At 31.9% G+C, this 20912-nt stretch overlaps 1 protein-coding gene across 6 annotated transcripts in view; it reads right to left on the reverse strand.

Moving 5' to 3' along the window:
- Positions 1 to 5736: 5736 nt before the first annotated feature.
- LOC114340562 (proton-coupled amino acid transporter-like protein CG1139) overlaps positions 5737 to 20912 on the reverse strand; it is a 212350-nt gene continuing 197174 nt past the window's right edge. For all 6 annotated transcript variants that reach the window (XM_050661956.1, XM_050661955.1, XM_028291321.2 and 3 more), the window contains 2 exons: positions 10143 to 10319; positions 5737 to 5920 (listed from right to left, as the gene is read on the reverse strand). In XM_050661956.1, coding sequence (XP_050517913.1) covers positions 5838 to 5920; positions 10143 to 10319 — 260 coding nt within the window. In that variant the 3' untranslated portion in view covers positions 5737 to 5837. The remainder of the gene's footprint in view (positions 5921 to 10142; positions 10320 to 20912) is intronic.

The following is a 20912-nucleotide window of genomic DNA, read 5'->3' on the forward strand; positions in this document are numbered from 1 at the left end:
AATATAAAAACAAATTAATTGTGTTTATTTCATTTATAAAAAGGTATGTTCGTTGATTTGTATAGTCTTATAAATTGTACAGATTATAGTCGTGTAGATAATAATATTATTAATATTATTATATAGGTATTATATAAATCATTTTTTGTTCGATTACAGCGCCATCTATCAACAACTAGAATAAATGTTATTAATGATTTTAATCACGGACGTAACTTTTTTTTGTTACTTGGAACTCAATGCGTTAGAAAGAAATCGAAAAACTGTGACGCACTGAAAGATGCCTGTGAGAAGGAGATTAGCATGATTGGTATAGCATTCGGCTAGAGATAGAGAAGTCTTGAGTTCAAATCCCGGACCATTCCTATTCTTTTTTTCTATTTTTGGAAAGTGGTAAGCATTAAAATTAGTTTAGTATTTAAATAAAAAAATTAAATTAAACTGTTTAAAGTACATTTATTTCGTCGAAATCATATAAAAGAAGTATAACTTCTTACGTGCGTACAAAGTACACACACATTATTTTTTTTCTGTTTGAGATGCACTTTAAGAATGCATTTTTTGTATGCACAAATGCAGTTTTTCCATATTATGTCATGGCTATGGGTCACAAAGTTTGCTGACGAATTCACAAACCGAATGCCAAAAGAATTATTAAGATCCTTCTTGTCGCTTTTTTTTCGGAGGAAAGGCCGATGTTATACCCCAGGCTGTGGGTGAAAAATAGGTCGATTTCAGGATATAATTCAGGAATTGTTGAAACCTGTCAGATGTTGTAAAGGACAATGCCAGGAATAGCTTCTACTAAAATGTAACCAAAAATATTGTGCCCTTTTTTTTATTGCGATTTTCATTTTTTAAATTTGCAATTTTTAATGATCTTCAATTTTGCAGCTTAGGATATTGATTTTAGAGAAAAACTTTTTGATAAAAAGTTGTAGTAAATTAAAAAACCTACAATTTGAGGTACGGTAAGTTTAATTTGGCTAATTGGTTATTCCAAAACAGCCTGCGAAATGTCCAAAATGGCCGTTTTTTACAATTGTAATATTTATTGTACAAATAATTTTTTTTATTTTTTAAAGCTTTAAAATGAAGATCTTTCAATTCCAAACATAAAAAAAAATTGTAAAGCCAGATTAACGAATTTGTTGCTTAGATATTATAAATTGTTTATCCGAAGAGGTCAAATGTCGAAGGCTATAACTTTTTGAAAAAAAAATCGTAGATAGATGTAAATAAATGCGTAAAATATTTTTAAACCTCTAATTTTTGGGTTTGAAAATAAGGGGGCAAATATCGTTATAAACATTTAGAGCTGAAGCGGCCCTGTGCATCCTATGAGTTTTAACTTACAGATTATTGTTTCTGAAGATGAAACAAAAATTTATAAAAAAATAAAAAATTTCTACGACCAACTGAAGCCGAGATAATTTTTGGGTTTGAAAATAAGGGGGCAAAATTCGTTATAAACATTTAGAGCTGAAGCGGCCCTGTACATCCTATGAGTTTCTAACTTACAGATTATTGTTTCTGAAGACAAAACGAAGATTTATAAAAAAATAAAAAATTTCTACAACCAACAGTCAAAACATCACAAACCCTGGGCTACCAAAGGTATCCGCATATCAGCCAAAAATATGCGCTCACTATTGTATATCAAGAAACTTGCTACCAACGTCTCTGTCACTCAATATATCAGCAAGTACAGGGTAACCTATCTAAAACTCATCAAATCAGCTAAAAAAGCCTACTATCAAAATCGTATGGAAAGCTCTAATAGTGTTGCAAAAGAAACTTGGTCCATAATAAACGATCTTCGAAATAGAACTCACGCAGTTCAAACATTTGCCCTTCCAGACCCGGAAAATCTAAACGAATATTTCGTTAATGTGAGTAAAAATATAACTTCTACTATTTTGCCACAAAAAGATCCCATTTCCTATCTCCCCAATTCAGGAGTGTTCTCGAATTCATTCTTTTTAAGACCAATCGATATATCTGAACTGATCCAAACTATCAATAGTATCAAAAGCAAATCATCCTGTAGTACTGATGGACTATCCATAAAAATCTTCTCAAATCTCACAGAAAATGTGTTGGAAATCCTCGTCTCACTAATTAATGATTCCTTTGAAAGAGGCAAATTCCCAGAGTGCCTAAAGATAGCCATTATTATTCCCCTTCATAAGGGTGGTGAAAAATCTAATGCTTGCAACTATAGACCTATTGCCTTACTACCGGTACTTTCAAAAATTATTGAGAGACTCATAAAAACCCGTCTTATGTCCTTTCTGATTGATAATAACATCTTATCACAAAATCAGTTCGGCTTTTTAACTAATAAATGTACCACTGATGCCTTGTTTTCTGTGCTTCATGAGGTTTACCAAGCACTAAACAATAATCTTTATACTGCCACTGTTTTCTGTGACTATGCCAAAGCTTTTGATTGTGTAAATCACGACATTTTGATTAAAAAACTTTTCTATGGGATTCGAGGTATTTCTTTGAATTGGTTGCAATCTTACTTGAATAATAGGAAACAACTAGTTAGAGCAAATGATACTGACTCTAGTCTCAAAAACATTGTATGTGCAGTACCACAAGGTTCAGTATTGGGTCCTCTACTGTTCCTTATCTTTATAAATGACATCACTAACTTAAAAATTGATGGAAAAATTTTTCTTTTTGCTGATGATACCAGTATCACTTGGAGCAACTCAACTATTGCATCTCTTCATGCCACTATAACTTCTGATTTGCTTACGATAAAAGCCTGGTCTGACTCTAATTTACTCTCTTTTAACGTGGATAAGACAGTAGCATTATCCTATAAAAGTGCTCTTCAACCCCTGCTTGTTAATAACAGCCAGATCTCTACCGTTGATTCTGTAAAATTTCTTGGTATTTTTTTAGACAGCAACCTCAAATGGTCCCTTCATATCGATTTGTTAAGTAAGGAACTCGCCTCAGCCTGCTATGTTATAAGATCTATTTCGAAAGAACTCAATTTAGCATCTTCTAAACTAACATATTTTTCTTTGTTCGAGTTTCATCTTCGATATGGTCTTCCTTTTTGGGGTTCTAGTACAGCTGCCCAATTTGATGTTATTTTTAAATTACAAAAAAGAGCAATAAGGTATCTGTTTGGCCTCAGAAGAACAACACATTGCAGAAGTTACTTCAAAGATCATGGCATTTTAACCCTTACATCTTTATACATTTTAGAAACTGTTTGCTTAATTCGTAAACACATGCATGTCTTTCCAGCAAGGCCTCGTCATGACTACTCCACCAGAAATTCAAATTTTGATGTCTATTTACCGATCCCGTCCTCTGAGTTAGTAAAGAAATCTATATTATATTCCGCAAAAAAACTATACAACCATCTTCCTTTACAACTCAAATCTGCAACATCTTTCCCCAAGTTCCGTAAAATTACAAAAGCTCATCTATCTAAAAGACCATATTATTCAGTAGAAGAGTTTCTTAATGACTAACTAAGAAATTACAGTAATGTACAAGTAACCAAACTTATCTATATTTGGGTGTCACATGCAGCAGCTTAAACTTATTAGTTCCTATGTCTATAAATAGTTTACGTTGTTGTATATTCACTTTGCAATTTCTATAAATTGTTGCAATATATCGATTTTGTTTTTTTTCTTTACTTTATTAACTTATATTTTGTATTTATCTATATTTTTTTTTATATTGATGATTTATCAAATTTCAGAAAATTGTATTTGTTATTGTTATTGTTAGATGTTATTTATTTATTTTTTCTGACTTTAATTAAGCTTTGTCCATAAAATTTGTATTTTCAGTGACAATAAAGCATATTTCTATTCTATTCTATTCTATTCAACTGAAGCCGAGATAATTGTATTTTTTCTTAAGTCGTAGTGCGTTTATTTATAACAATTAAGAAATTATTTTACAGTCATTGACTAAAGAAAGACTTATATTATCTTAAAATAAAAACTATTATAAAATGTAATTACACTTAATTATTAAAAATTATTTTTAAAATCGGTGCTTTTGCGGGCGGCCGAATTTTGCGAATCGCCCGGCTCGCTTCAAATCCGCGTGCTCGGAAAATTTTTACGTAACTTGTATTAAATTTTGACAGAAAATAAATTAATAATAGTACCATTATAATATACAGTCTATTTACCACTGTATTTGTTTTTCTTGATAAACTTTTATATGTGAAATTTCATTTCTGAAGAAATAATATTACAAAAATGATACATATATGAAATATATAACTATACTTTTAATTTTTTTATTGTTATATAAATATAATAATAATAATGTTACTTCTTACTATTTTATACAATATACAACTTTTTCTTCTTGTAGTGACTATTCTTTTTGGATTTCACATATAAAAGTTTTTCAAGAAAAACAAATACACTGGTAAATAGACTGTATATTATAATGGTAATATTATTAAATTGTTTTCTGTCAAAATTTAATACAAGTTACGTAAAAATTTTCCGAGCGCGCGGATTTGAAGCGAGCCGGGCGATTTGCAAAATTCGGCCGCTTGCAAAAGCACCAATTTTAAAAATAATTTTTAATAATTAAATGTAATTATATTTTATAATAATTTTTATTTTAAGATAATATAAGTCTTTCTTTAGTCAATGACTGTAAAATAATTTCTTAATTGTTATAAATAATGGCACTACGATTTAAGAAAAAAAAAACAATTATCTCAGCTTCAGTTGGTTGTAGACAATTTCAATTTTTTTATAAATCTTCGTTTCGTCTTCAGCAACAATAATCTGTAAGATAGAAACTCATAGGATATACAGGGCCGCTTCAGCTCTAAATGTTTTTAACGAAATTTGCCCCATTATTTTCAATCCCAAAAATTATCTCGGCTTCAGTTGGTCGTAGAAATTTTTTATTTTTTTATAAATTTTCGTTTCATCTTCAGAAACAATAATCTGTAAGTTAAAACTCATAGGATGTACAGGGCCGCTTCAGCTCTAAATGTTTATAACGAGATTTGCCCCCTTATTTTTTATTTTCAAACCCAAAGATTAGAGGTTTAAAAATATTTTACGCATTTATTTTCATCAGAATATGAAAACATACCTCTTTAGAAGGAGATTGGATGTTTCACCAACTCTCTACAATTTTTTTTTCAAAAAGTTATAGCCTTCGACATTTGACCTCTTGGGATAAACAATTTATAATATCTAAGCAACAAATTCGTTAATCTGGCTTTACAATTTTTTTTATGTTTGGAATTGAAAGATCTTCATTTTAAAGCTTTAAAAAATAAAAAAAATTATTTGTACAATAAATATTGTAATTGTAAAAACGGCCATTTTGGACTTTCCGCAGGCTGTTTTGCAATAACCAATTAACGAAATTAAACTTACCATAGCTCAAATTGTAGGTTTTTTAATTTACTACAACTTTCTATTAAAAAGTTTTTCTCTAAAATCAATATCCTAAGCTACAAAATTAAAAATCATTAAAAATTGCAAATTTAACAAATGAAAATCGCAATAAAAAAAAGCGCACAATATTTTTGGTTACATTTTAGTAGAAGTTATTCCTGGCATCGTCCTTTACAACACCTGATAGGTTTCAAAAATTCCTGAATTATATCACGTTTTTTCACCCACAGCCTGGGGTATTAGTGCTTCACTGCCTCGCGCCTAAGAGCCAAATACTAAATTAAAAATCTAAAACAGAATTAAACAAGACTCATAGATATAAAAATAGGTATATTAATTTATAAAGATACAAGTTTTACAAAAGGGCAATATTAGATTACCTATAGAGTTGGATAAATATCTCTTCTAGTAATGCTATTTCTTTTGGTACAAATCAATCAGTTCTTGAACAATGTTATACACACAACTATATGTCCCAACTATAAGGCCGAATAAACCTGAAAAACAAGCATACATTCATCTGCTTCTCTATATTTTTTTATTCTTAATAAACTGCGTGGCATAAGTTAGGGATATTGTCAATAAACTAGGTAGACTCATCGGCACAAAATTAACCGTCCACCTATTATTTATCTCAGTTTGAAGAAATTGTCAATGTTAGAACACATCTTAGTTGAAAAGTACCTTTGAGGAGAAGAAAACAATATCTAAAATTAATGAAAAAACAATTTTTTTTTGATGAGTTAATAATCGGAAATCCATTCATGATATTCTGGATACCCGATTGGGGGATATTGTGTCAATCCTCTACAGTCGTCTTGAGCGGTAGTAGCAAAAGATGTAGTGGCTGAACTACGGTACAGGATGCTGTCAGACGATTTTGGGAGACAGGATCCTACGTCCGCAGGCCATGTCAAAGCTTGACATCGATGCACTACAAATCGAAATGACTTCAAGCAACGGCTTTATGACATCGCTTCCTGGTCAGCAACGTGTTGATAAGTCAATTTTGCATCGCTCCTGAAGCTTTTTAAGGTGAGAAATATAACCGTGAGTGAACGTACCATTAGAAGAAGACCAACAGAAAGAAATTTGAGGACTTTCCGTTCCACAACATCATAGAGCAAGACATGGTTTTTTACGAGAATATTCTGATTGAACTGTGGCGGAATAAAAGAACATACTGTTCTTAGATGAAAGCAAAATAGTCTTAAAAGGTCCAGATGAACCTCAGCGTGTCTACAGGCATCAAATTAAAGATTTGCTTCCTGCACTACAACTGAAAACGTCACTTCCCGGTGAGGGTCAATATTATATAATAGTGATGTTGATTATAGTTAGTTTCGAGTATTCGTTACAAATCGTTACTTTTGTATAAAGTAATTATTTGCAGTATTCGTTACTTTGATTACTATGATTACTTTTGTATTTGAGTACCGGTAATCATATCGAGAAACGTATTTCTCAGTAGGTAGGTGTTTTGTATAGGTATTTCTATATAACAACGACCTTCAACGATCTGTTTAAGGGATAAAAAGATTTGATTACCTTTGTTACTTTTGTATTTGAGTACCAGTAATCATATCGAGAATCGTATTTCTCAGTAGGTAGGTATTTTGTAATCACACCCTTAAAATGCTTCATACCGATAACGATATTCGATAACACTCATAAAATGCCGGTCCCGTCCGTTACTCGCTGGGATACGATTGTTAAAAAGTAATCAAGGGTAGTGGTTGCAGATACAATAGTCGTTACTCGCTGTGATACGATTGGTACGAAGTAATCAGAGTAATTAAAGTAGATACAATATAGTCGTTACTCGCTCTGATACGATTGGTACGAAGTAACGAAGTAATCAGAGTAATCAAAGTAACTATTTGCCTCTCTGTATAGTAATCGTTAATTTCGGTATTCGTAAGTAACGAGTACTTTGTAACGAATAGATACTTTTTCAACATATCTAGGTCAATAATGATTTGAGGAGGTATCTCTTACGAAGCTCATACTGATCTTATGTTCGATAGAGGCAGTGGTGGAATGCCCAAAGGGGCGTGGAAGAAGTTCTATAACACCATGTGATGCCTCTCGCACCGTTTATTGGCGAAAACTTTAGATTAATGCAAGCCAATGCACGTAGACATACCACAAGATTCACCCGTGAGTACTTTAATGAGGTCGGAATCCAAGTTTTACCATGACCGGCTCGCAGTCCCTATCTTAACCCAATTAAACACATTTGGGAGCTCTGACGAAGCTCATACTGATCTTATGTTCGATAGAGGCAGTAGTGTGAATGCCCAAAGGGGCGTCGAAGAAGTTCTCCAAGACCATGTGATGCCTCTCGCACCGTTTATTGGCGAAAACTTTAGATTAAGGCATGCCAATACACGTAGCCATACCACAAGATTCACCTTTGAGTACTTTAATGAGGTCGGGATCCAAGTTTTACCATGACCGGCTCGCAGTCCCTATCTTAACCCAGTTAAACACATTTGGGTCAGTCTCAAAAAATGGGCAAGAGCAAATGTACCAACCCCTACATCCTTCGGATAGTTCAAGACGGCTGCGGTAGAGGAGTGGCACAATATCACGGGATATCCAGGATATCATGAGTGGATTGACGAACCATATCCAAAAAGTCCTAACGTCATAGGCGGCAATACCGGTTATTAATACTCATAATATTTCTTAATTAGACTATGATTTTTAAAATCATGGTTGTTTCTATTTACTTCGAAGATTTTTAAACATGGATTTTTGCTAAGCATACCTTGGTAAACGATTTTTAAACGCTTTTCTTTACTTCAATAGTTTGCATCAAATCTTTAGACGTTAATTTGACTGACTTTTCTTCAATGCGAATGAATGAAAATTGGCAGACATATGCATTCGGGGAACAATACACAAATTGTCAATAAAATTTTTTTTATATTTATTAAGAGGAAACAGTAGCGATCAACAGGTAGCGAAAACGCGTTCCAAGATTGCGGCTGTAATTTTGAATATTGTTTCGAGATATTTGGCACACGTATTCGTAATATAATAAAGAATGGCGGTACAGAGCCCAATTTGAAAAATATATTAATATGTGGAAATTACTCTGTAATTAAATACAAAATTAAAAAAACGAGCGTGTACCGCCATTAAGAAGAACAAAAAAATACACTTTCTTCAAATAAACTTTTTTATCCGATGCCTAGATTTTATGTCACTTTGGAACTACTAATGAAATAAAAAATTTTAGTAGTTCCAAAATGACACAAAATCTAGGCAACGGATAAAAAATTTATTTGAAGAAAGTGTATTTTTTTGTTCTTCTTAATGGCGGTATAAGCTCGTTTTTTTAATATTGTATTTAATTACAGAGTAATTTCCACATATTAATATATTTTTCAAATTATGCTCTGTACCGCCATTCTTTATTATATTACGAATACGTGTGCCAAATATGTCGAAAAAATATTCAAAATTACAGCCGCAATCTTGGAACGCGTTTTTGCTACCTGTTGATCGCTACTGTTTCCTCTTAATTGTGTAAATAAAAAAACGATTTTAATGGAAAATGCTTAAATTCTCGCTAAATAAACAATAAAGTTTCAAATTTTGAACGCTCATATATTTGTTTATATATAAATCAGCGTTTATTCGTGTCAAATTTCAATACGATACAAAACAAAACTTCAACCAAAACTCGAATTCAAAAAATTCGTGTTTTTATCGTAGTCTTAGAAAAACCACCGGTATAGACGTTTTGTGCTACAATTAACATTAGAATTCTTTTTGTCGTATTAATTAATTAAACGCTTTTCTTTAATTTAATCGTTTGGGTCAAATTTTTGGACGTTAATTTGACTGCCTTTTCTTCAATGCAAATAACTAAAAATTTGCAGACATATGTATTCGCGGGAACAATACACGAATAGTCAATAATTTTTTTTTTGTTTATTAATCGTTTAAATAAAAAACGATTTTAACGGAAAATGCTTAAATTCTCTGGTTTTATACAATGAAGAAACTTTAAACTTTTAAAGATTGTAGCTAATTATATGAACTATACATAATTTTACTTTTTACGTTAATTGCTTACGTTATACTTCATAAATAAACAATAAAGTTTCAATTTTTTTGCCGATTCCGACTACTTTCCATGTTTGTACATCATGTTTTATACATATTTTAATAACCATGACGATATATTTTAATGTTTGAAAAGTGTAAGACCAAAAAGTAAAAAATAAAAAATATGAAAAAAATATTTTTAAGAAACGCTTTTCTTTAGTTACGAGTGACTAAAATTAAACATATTATAAAAAAATCAACTAAAAAGCAAAAAATAAAAAAGCTTGAAAAAATCTAACACATTTGTTAAAGAACAGCGTGGTGCGAAAACCGTTTATTCGATGAAGACGCGCCACGCTTTTCTTTGAAGAACGTGTTAGATTTTTAAAAAAAATTTATTTTTTGCTTTTTATTTGATTTTTTTTATAACATGTTTAATTTTAGTCACTCGTAACTAAAGAAAAGCGTTTCTTAAAAATATTTTTTTCATATTTTTTTATTTTTCAATAATTTTATTGTTTTCTTCTTAAAGGTATTGTTGATTATTAATGTAGATGTGACATAGTTTATACAGTAGGGCACACTTTTATTGTATTATTATTTATTTCATTTTTAGCTTTCTCCCTAACTTATGCCTCGTAGTATAATAATACATACCGATGAGAACTATAACAATGTCTTTCCATAGACAAAATTTTCCAGGCCCTAGTCTATCAGGCCAGTATGCTGATAGCTCAATGATTGCGGGAAAAGTTATTCCAAGTGCCGATAGACAAAATACACCAACTAATGAAATGATATGTCCTAGAAGTGGTACTGTCGTAGCCAAAACAACTGTAAAATAGTGAAAAAAAAATTAAAAACAGCTTCTATTTCATTTCAGGTCAGAGATGATCAGTCATCCCCATACGTCCGTTTCAGTCTCTCCAGACCTCTTTATACCGAGCTATGAAACCAGGTGTCGCTTTTCCGAACTTACACGGTCCCAATATGTGTTGGTGGTTGACAATACGCATCTCACAGCAACCCTCCAGAGACGCAGGGTAAGGGTTTGGTTTATTACAAAGTGAAATAATGAATATAATTTCAGAGTTGTGTGGACTGTATTTGAGGTTGCTAGTTCAAGGAAGATTAGGGAGGCATTACTTTATACATATATCTCAATCCTTATCTTATACATATATTATCTAAAAATCTTATATTTTGAAAGTCAGTTGGAGTACCCAAACAAATATTAAATGATTATAATTTCAAATATTTATGATTGGCGGCAAATAATATATAATTAAATTTAATAATAATTAAACGAATACATATTATCATGTTACGAGACCTGGGCGCATCATCTATATCTCGCCTAAATCTAAAGCTTGAGCTAAAGCTTTGCAATAGCTCGACAAAAGAATAAGAACTGCTGCATAAGTGGGGGTACATGAACACCTCTAAATAGAAACGAAGCCAAGCTGCCTATTTAGCAGAATTATAAAAATAATTCTGCGTATCGGACGCTGCACATACGTTGATTTTAAATAATTAGCCGGCAAAAGTCAAATTTCAAAAGTGACGTAAAAAATTCAAAACACAAAAAGCTTACTATCCCCGCTCCAGAACTATTCACCGCGCACGTGTGCACGTGCGACCGCACGCGCATGTAGCTGTTAGTGAATTTTTGTTCTCTTAGATTAGTAGTCAACTTTTTAAAAATTGTGACATTTTGTAATATTCACCTTATTTTTCAAAGTGATTGTGATAGAATCGGATAATTCAGGTAAGAATGAATATTAATTTCTTGAATAGTCTAGGGCGCATCTGTATTGAGATGGACGTTGAGAGGTGACTCAAATTTTTTTGCTGAAATTGCTTGAAACTAACTTAAATAATAATATTTGAGTTATCCTCCCACTCAAAATGGTCCGGAACATTGTATAAATAATCAAAATGTCAAAATATGAAGAAAATATTCGATTTTTTTATTGGTTCTTTGATTGTAACTTTAAAACTATTCATTTCTGAGAAAAGTTGTACTGACATAAAAGTTGCGGAATTAAATTTCCTACAATATAGAATTGGTTATAAATTTAAAAAATAGTCACCCTTGTTGCAAAACAGCAATAATTGCGAAAAAAAAACATACAAAAACAAGTATTGGCATTTTACGTTTTTCAACCATTTATGATATACTTAGGACCTTAATATTTTACCCAGAAAAACTGTATGATATAGTAAAACAACACTGTAAATTTCATTAAGATCGGTTTAATAGATTTTGCAAAATAAATTTTGCAATCCAGCTTTCGCAAGAAAAAATCATTTTTTAAAATTGTTGCAGGACTAAAAATAAAGCAGAGAGCAAGTTGAATTTTTTTTTTGCTTATAGAAGTGTACTTTACCTTTCATTTGAAATTTGCAAAATTGAAATCGAATAATTACCACGGCGTCAGGAAATTTTTTAAACTAAACAAGTTGATTTCCACTAAAATTTCTTCCAATCTTTTTCTAATATATTATTTTCTTACTCTATATTTTGTTGTATTTTAATATTTTAATTCCACAAAAATCAAACTAATTTTATTATTGTTTGTGAAATATTGTTTAAACAATTGCATATGTTTAAAAATAATACAATTTTATTCTCTAAGTTAAAATGTATGAACAAACAAAGGGTTTGCTAAAAAAGTGTTATTTCAAAGGATATAGTATGTGTTTTTATTTTGCAATAAACAAATTTATTTATTTATATCGAAATGTAATAAAAATTAAAATGTATCAGTCATTATCAAAGGTAATTGGAATGCCCAATCAGAGCAAACTATCCGCTGTCCTGCGCGTAGCACCAATAGTTAATATTTATTTAAAAAAATTCCTGACGCCGTGGTAGTTAATCGATTTTAGTTTTGCAAATTGCAGATGAAATTTACAGTACACTTCTATAAGCAGAAAAAATTTCAACTTGCTGTCTGCTTTATTTTTATTCCTGTAACATTTTGAAAAAATGAATTTTTTTTGCGAAACCTGGATTGCAAAATTTATTTTGCAAAATCTATTAAACCGATCTTAATGAAATTTACAGTGTTATTTTACTCTATCGTAATTTTTTTTGGGTGAAATATGAAGGTCTTATGTGTAGCATAAATGGTTGAAAAACGTAAAATGCGAATACTTGTTTTTGTATGGTTTTTTCGCAATTATTGCTATTTTGCAACAAGGGTAACTATTTTTTAAATTTTTAACTAATCCTATATTATAGGAAATTTAATTACGCAACTTTTATGTCAATACAACTTTTCTCGGAAATGAATACTTTTAAAGTTATAATCAAAAAACCAAGAAACAAAACGAATGTTTCCTTCATTTTTTGACATTTTGATTATTTAAACAATATTCCGGACCTTTTTGAGAGGGAGGATAACTCAAATATTATTATTTGAGTTATTTTCAAGCAATTTCTGCAAAAAAATTTGAGTCACCTCTCAACATTCAAATGTACTAATATTTTTACAGATGCGCCCTGGTCTAGAAATATTTATAGAAAGTTTACTGTTATTTTATATTATTTTTAGAAAGTCAAAAACAAGCCATTTTATAGTCACATTTCTGTTTAATTTTTATGTTTATAAGACATTTAGTTATATTATCGCCTCCGATCGAGCAATACTATTTATTTTATAGCATACTGCATATATTTGGCTAATTAATAGCGTACAATCAGCTGCGGATGTCCCGAAATACAGGGGTTTTAATTTTGCTATATAGGATGACGTAACAAAAATAAAAGTACCTACTTATTTGTTTTAATTAGAATGTGTGTGTGTTTTGTGTTTTATTGGCACTGGTTTTCACAACCAACTGGCCAGTCAATTTCATAATGATTTTTAGACTATAACTTATCACTAAATTATGAGAGTAATGTGTAGTTTATGTGTTGAGTGTCTTGTTACTTTGCAAAGTCGACGTCATTATCTTTGCAAAGAGACGCTAATTGTATCCGAACGTCTGCGGTCCCTCCGGTAAGTACCGATCCCACAAGGACAGAAACTATTTTCATTTATTAATTTATAATAAACGAAAAATCTCTGACCCTGGTGAGATTCGAACACGACCATTCGGACCTTTCGATCCAAAGCTAGGCGCTCTTACCACTGAGCCACAGAGGGGGGTGTTTTAATTACAATAAGACAAGTTACGATTTTTTTTTTAGTTACATCTGGTAACTGCTCTGGCCTAAAGATAGTGCTCCGTAAATATCTTTGCGACCAAATGGAGCTACAAGATTTTCCTAATCTAGAGGAGAAATTAAAATATTTGGAAATTCACTTATTGAACTTATTTTAAAACAAAGATTTCAAGATTTTAAAACGGCGATGATAAAGAAATGGTTAAAGACTCACGAAAATATGCTGTATTTCTACAAGCAAATAAAGATTGGTGAGATAGAACATTTAAAACTGGTAGAAAACAAATAAATGGAACAAAGTCGGCTTTCTAAATTATTTGAGCACTCCAGTGAAAGGACAAAAAGAAGAAAACCGAAGAAATACGTTCTTTGCTTGATGGTGAAGTTATCGTTCATGCAGCACAGACATTACAGGCTCGTGGAAAAAAGAATGCTTCAAAAATACCAAAAGAGATCACAGAGATCCCAGCTAGTACAAAGAAATACAGAGATGCGTATCTGAAATTAAACTTTTTTAACTTCTGATCCACTATTAACAATTTTAAGCAGCAAAAAACGTGTACAGAAAAGGATCAAACCAGGCTCATTTTGTTCTGAAACATTTCGAATGCTGTTCCCTATCGGGTGACCCCAAATACTGAGTCCGATATGTCATATACCGACTGAGGCATAAGTAAAAACCTGCATATTTTGTATTAATTTTAAATTTTGACTTTTTCTATGAAAAATACATCATTTTTAAAAAGCAATATTTTTCTTTGATTTGTACCAGTTTTAGTAGAAATATGCTGTAAACTAATTTTGGGTGGGTTGTGATTGCGCGCAGCGGTCAAATACCTCCTGGGGTACTGAAATTTACCTTTAAGAGGGTTGCTGTGATTGCGCGCAACGGAAGGATTAAGGCAGGTAAACAAAATATTGTGATTGCGCGCAGCGGTCAAATACCTCCTGGGGTACTCTACACTCTAATACCCGAAAGTTAGGTTTGGACCGAAGGGTTAGGTCTTCCTCCTTTGAAAATTGTAGGTACTGTATAATATATAATATATATAATATATTAATTTTTTAATTAATTAATCAATATTATAATAGGGTATCCTCGTCTAATAAAGATTTCATAGATATACTTATGTTATTTTATTCATTCTTTCAAGTACCTAAACCTAATACATTTACATTACATTGGTTATTTTTGTATCACAAATAAAATAAATAACATTAAAATATGTAACAAATTTGATAGAGAAATTTAAAAATAAAGAAATATCCAGAATAGAATTTGTTAAAATATATGTTATAAGGCATGTTCAAATTAAATGTCTACATATGTACATTATTTAATACAATAAATATTAATTATAAAAGAAACACTATTTAGTTTTTTTTATCACAACTATTTCAATGTAGTATTCACTTGTTATTATCTTAATTTTTTAAAATTAGCAAAATTTCCGTTCAAAACGAATAAGAAGTAAATAAAACTTCCGTTTACTATAATTTACGACTTTGCGCGCAATCACAGCATACCTTTTTAAAGACGTGCGCGCAATTGCACCATTGGCTTAGACACCCTATTGAGAACCCTGACCGCTGCGCGCAATTGCAGTCTGCCCCTAATTTTGGCCGCGTAAATTCATTAAATCGACGTATGTGCGCTGTAGCGGTAGCGACGTCTATTAAAGAGAAATGAGAAGTCCCAGATCTAAACAATAAATCTAAAAATTCTTTTGGAACCAGTTTCTGATAACATCCTTAATCTCTGCCTTTTACAAATTATAAGGCAAGGAGACGACGAAAGTGACTCTACAATATGCAATCACATTCCATCTATTCGTCTAGGAAAAATTCAACGAAAGTTGATTCCGTGTACTCAAAATATGAGTAAAATGAAAAATTAAGAACAGCTTATGTTTCATTTCAGTTCAAAGATGATCCACCATTCCCATACGTCCATTTTGGTCTATCCAGACCTCTTCAGTAGGGCTACATGAATAATCCAACAATTCAAAAATAATTCTTCGTATCGAACGCTATAGCAGTAGCAACATCTATTAAAGAGAAATCAGAAGTCCCAGATCCAAAAAATAAATCTGAAAATTCTCGTGAAACCAGTTTCTGGTAACAATTTGACTGCATATTGTAGAGTCCCATTCGTCTCCTTTATTCGTCGTCTACTTGATTTATAAATTGTAAAAGGCAGAGATTAAGGATGTTACCACAAAGTGATTTCACGAGAATTTTCAGATCTACTGTTTAGATCTGGGACTTATCATTTCTCTTTAATATATGTCGCTACCGCTACAGCGTCCGATACAGAGAATTATTTTTATGATTCTGCTTAAATAGGCAGTTTGGTTTCGTTTCGATTCAGAGTTGTTCATGTCGCCCCACTGAAGAGATCTGGAGAGACCGAAACGGACGTATGGAGATGGTGGATCATCTCTGAACTGAAATAAAACATCAGCTGTTTTTCATTTTTCATTTTACTCATATTTTCAGTACACGGAATCGACTTTCGTTGGATTTTTCCTAGACGGATACACGGATAGACCTGGATCCCGCGTAAGAAAGAAAAGTTGATTAATAGCAAGCTGAAAATTTGTTAATAGCTTAACGGTGTCTAGTCGGACAAATTTTGATGCACGGGAACACTGGAACAGGGGAAGTTTTAATTGTGGAGCATGATAAACGTGTCGTCCTGACAAGTTTATGATTGTGAAAAATAGCAAGTTGTTTTTAAGTTTATTCGATAGCCAACGTTATGTAATATATGCGAAAATGTTTGTCCGACAAAAATGTTGGGCATTTTAACGAGTCCGACACGTAGAACATGTCACATCACAGGAATTATGTTGGTGATGAATAGCAGTCTGATTTTTGCATGAGAGTTTAATGAAACGTTAAAAAAGCAATTGGAAGTTCTGTCCGACAAAATTAATGGGAAGTTTTCGTAGTCGGACATTCTAAACAGGTAAGATATAGACAAAAATGCTGGTGATAAATAGCTTTCCGACAAAGACTAAATTTAATTAAGTAAATTATTCCTTACCAAGAATGACTGTTGTCGGAAAAAAATAAGGGGTAGATTTTGTAGTCGGACAATTTAAAAAAATAATTTTTGAAATTTCAATAAGGGGTGATTATTTTATGTCAAAAGTACCTGCAATCAGTTACAATCGATATCTTTCGATTTATCTCAACATCATTTAGGTACCTCACTGTAATACATTTTTATAGTAGATCAGGCAAATTATATTATGGATTGAGTGGTCTAGCTATCTTTGTCTGCCACATGCGCGGGATCGCTTGGTTAAAAGAGATAGATAGACCACCTATCGACTTTTTTGCACTGTATTCCCTGTCTACCCTTATGTCTATGAATACATTTCCATTTAAGAAAAACTGTCACTTTTGACAATAATTCATAATAAATAGCAATCGTAACTTCAAATTTAAACTAATCGATTTATTTTGGCAGCAAATTATTTCTTGCCATGTGACATATTAATTACATTATTATTTCATTTGTAGAAAGTTGAGAAAAATTACGTTATACAATTTTAGTAATAATTTATTTAGGTACCCTTTTTCAATCAATCAAAGCATTATAGCACGAAGAATGATATTCAATAGAACTTTCACAATTATCTGGCAACTGAACCTCATTGAATTGGTGACCAAGTATTTTACTAACTTTGTAAAATGTTTGAAAATTACTCAAAAATGTTCCGTTGACTGGTTTCACTTTTGATTTGGCGACTTAAAATTTAAACTGTTGACACTCAAAAATAGACACAAAAACACTCCATAGTTAATATAAATTTTAATTTCCAACACACGTCGCAAACAGAAACTCAGAGACCATGTACTTTCAAATACTACTTTGTATAGCACAAAGTGTCACACTGACAAATGCAGCCTTCTAATACATACTTCTAAGCATAATGTGTCATATTTACGTCTATTCTTATAAGCACCGAAGTTTTAGACTCTTCACATTTTTCAATGTCGTTTACAGGGTTAAGATTTGAGTATGGAAAAAAATGTATACAACGTTTTTTGTAGGAAATTTTTTTGTACTTTCTGATGCGCCTAATTAGAAAACCCTAAGAGATAGCTTTCACATGTTCTTTGACATTTTTTATTGTCATTTTGAGAATATCTAGAACAAACTCCACCCAAAAAAATAATTGTTTTGCAATATATACATGCATTGATACTTACCTCACTGTTTTTGGAGTGTGCATGTATATATTATATGCACATGAAAATATGTGAATATAAATAATAATATACAACTAAAATAGCTTTATCAATATGTGACTAAGTCATTCTGAAGAAATGTTTTTTATTTATTTCCTTCGATTTGCCCAAACTTTTTGTCCGACATATAACTTTTTGCGTTACAAAATATAATTTGTACATAAACAAATCAAAATTAGCTTGCTATTTATCACCAACATTTTTGTCTATATCTTACATGTTTAGAATGTCCGACTAGGAAAATTTCCCATTCATTTTGTCCGACAGATCTTCCAATTGCTTTTTTAACCTTTCATTAAACTCTCATGCAAAAATCAGACTGCTATTCATCACCAACATAGTTCCTGTGATGTGACATGTTCTACGTGTCGGACTCGTTAAAATGCCCAACCTTTTTGTCGGACAAACATTTTTTCATATATTATATAACGTTGGCTATTGAATAAACTTAAAAACAACTTGCTATTTTTCACCATCATAAACTTGTCAGGACGACACGTTTATCATGCTCCACCGTTAAAACTTCCCCTGTTTCAGTGTTCCCGTGCATCAAAGTTTGTCCGACTAGACACCGTTAAGCTATTAACAAATTTTCAGCTTGCTATTAATCAACTTTTTTTTCTTACGCGGGATCCAGGTCTAGGAATGTAACTGCATATTATAGAGTCCCTTTCGTCTCCTTTATTCGTCGTCTCCTTGCCTTATAAATTATTGTAAAAGGCGAAGATTAAGATGTTATCAGTAGGGATGGGAAAAACCTACCGGTTTAGACCTAAAACCGGTTTTTTTACTTCGCAGTAACCGGTTTTACCGGTCGTTTTTTGTCCCGGTTATAACCGGTTTTTTCTTTTTAAAGTAAAAACCGATTATTAGGTTTTTACGGTGATTAGGATTAGGTTAGGTATTATTTTGGATCCCAATCATAATTATTATTCTCAAGTAATTATTCCAAACAAAACCATAATTCAAATTTTATTTTATTTTATAAAATACAGAAGCAAACTGAAAGTGCACTCTCACATCAGCCAGAAACAATTATTAAGTTTTATTATAATATTTCCTTCAAAAGGTATTTGTAATCTTAATATTTACATAAGAAGTGATCTGGTTGAATTAGACGCAAACATCATCTATTTTTCACACTTAACTCTTGACATTGAAAGTGGGTGAATGACTTTTTCTGATTACCAAAAATAATGCTCTGACTATGAATATCGAATTACTGATTACGAATACGAATCTCCAAGAATTTCGCTACGTTTTCAAAACGATACACTCATACAGGAAGTATTAAATGAGTTAAAATGTACCTATTCTACAAATATACAAACGTGTTAAAAGTAATACATGTTCTTTCGATAGTATAATACAGGGTGCGGCAAAAGTCAGTTCCCGCTATGTAATTTCGTGCATAAGCGCGATAAGTACATGCTAACAATCGGCCTCGCATAACAGGTGTTCCCTACTGTTTGTAGGGTTAACCTTGAGTTTCGTTCATCTGTCTGTCGCGTGTTGCTGTTCGTTGTGAGTGTCGGTGCGTTTTTAGTAACGAGTTAAACATGCAGGCGGGCGGCAAGTACACGAAATAAGAACGCGTTTTTCTTTTGCCATTTCTTTTTATGGGGTCTGCTGAAGAATAGTGTGTATGCTAGGTGACCGCAAACTCTCCCACAGTTGAAGACAATTATTGAGGAAGAATTTGAACACCTCCGTCAGAACAAGGCAATCCTCAACCTAACATGCCGTAGCGTTGCGAGCCGTTGTGAACGTTGTATCGAGGAAGATGGACACCAGTTCGAACATAAAGCTTAGAGTTTTATATGCACCTTTGTAACCCAAATTTACGACTTAATTAAACGTTTTGCATTTTCATTTTCCGATATTTTTCGATTGTGCAAATCGGGGAACTGACTTTTGCCGCACCCTGTACTAATTTTGATCATATTGATATCGAGTCGAATGGAGTATCGCAAACTAAAGTGTATTGTAAATGTAACTTTGTAACCTATTGGATTAAAAAAACCGACAACCGGTTTTTCCAAAAGCCGGTTTTTTTTGGCCGGTTATAACCGCCAGGTTAAACGGTAAGCAAAAAAACCGGTATAACCGAAAACCGGTGTTTTGTCAAAAACCGCCATCCCTAGTTACCAGAAAGTGATTTCACTAGAATTTTCAGATTTATGGTTTAGATCTTCTCACTTCTCTAAAAATAATGATCATAATTATAATATATAGTGTGTGCCAAATATCTGGTTTTCTCTTGATAAGACTAGACTATGGAGTATCCAGGGTGTTTCACTGGGAAACGGAAATACTTCAATGATGAATAGAGGTCACTGAGGCGGTTCTAAATATACTACATTTATTGCCCACCAATTTCTATAACCTAGTTACAGGGTGTTTTATCGATTTTGCCCAATTTCTTTCTGAATCTGAGTCCATAACTTTAGAATCACCTTGGTATATTTTTTCGACATTTGCTACATACATATCTCATTTAAAACCCAAACGAGCCAGGATCTAACTATGTAATCATAAAGAAAAATGCAGGGCCGGATTAACAACAAATATAAAGTCATTGTGACCTTGAGATAACACCCTGTATATTAAAATTTTCAGAATCCGTTTGCATTTTTGAAAAGAGAACAAAAAGCTAAGTTGAATGGTTCGCTTAAATTTTCTGTACAGACAATGTAATGACTTTAATTTTTAAATTGGATAGTTCTCTACATTTCCATATTATATTGTTTAACGAATGGTATGCTATTCGGGCTTTATTAATTCTGTTTTCCACATCTTCATCTATTTTTCCCTTATTATCGAGTACACCTACTAACTTTCTAGGTAGTTGATTTTTTCTACATTTTCAATTTCTCTTTCATTTACGTATATTGCCTTCTCCCTAGGTGTGTTAATTTTCATTATTTATGTTTTCCGGATATTGATGTTCATCCTATTTTTGTGCCTCTTACTATTCTTTGGGTTTTTTT

The sequence above is a fragment of the Diabrotica virgifera genome, chromosome 9, assembly GCF_917563875.1.
Source record: "Diabrotica virgifera virgifera chromosome 9, PGI_DIABVI_V3a".
NCBI lineage: Eukaryota > Metazoa > Arthropoda > Insecta > Coleoptera > Chrysomelidae > Diabrotica > Diabrotica virgifera.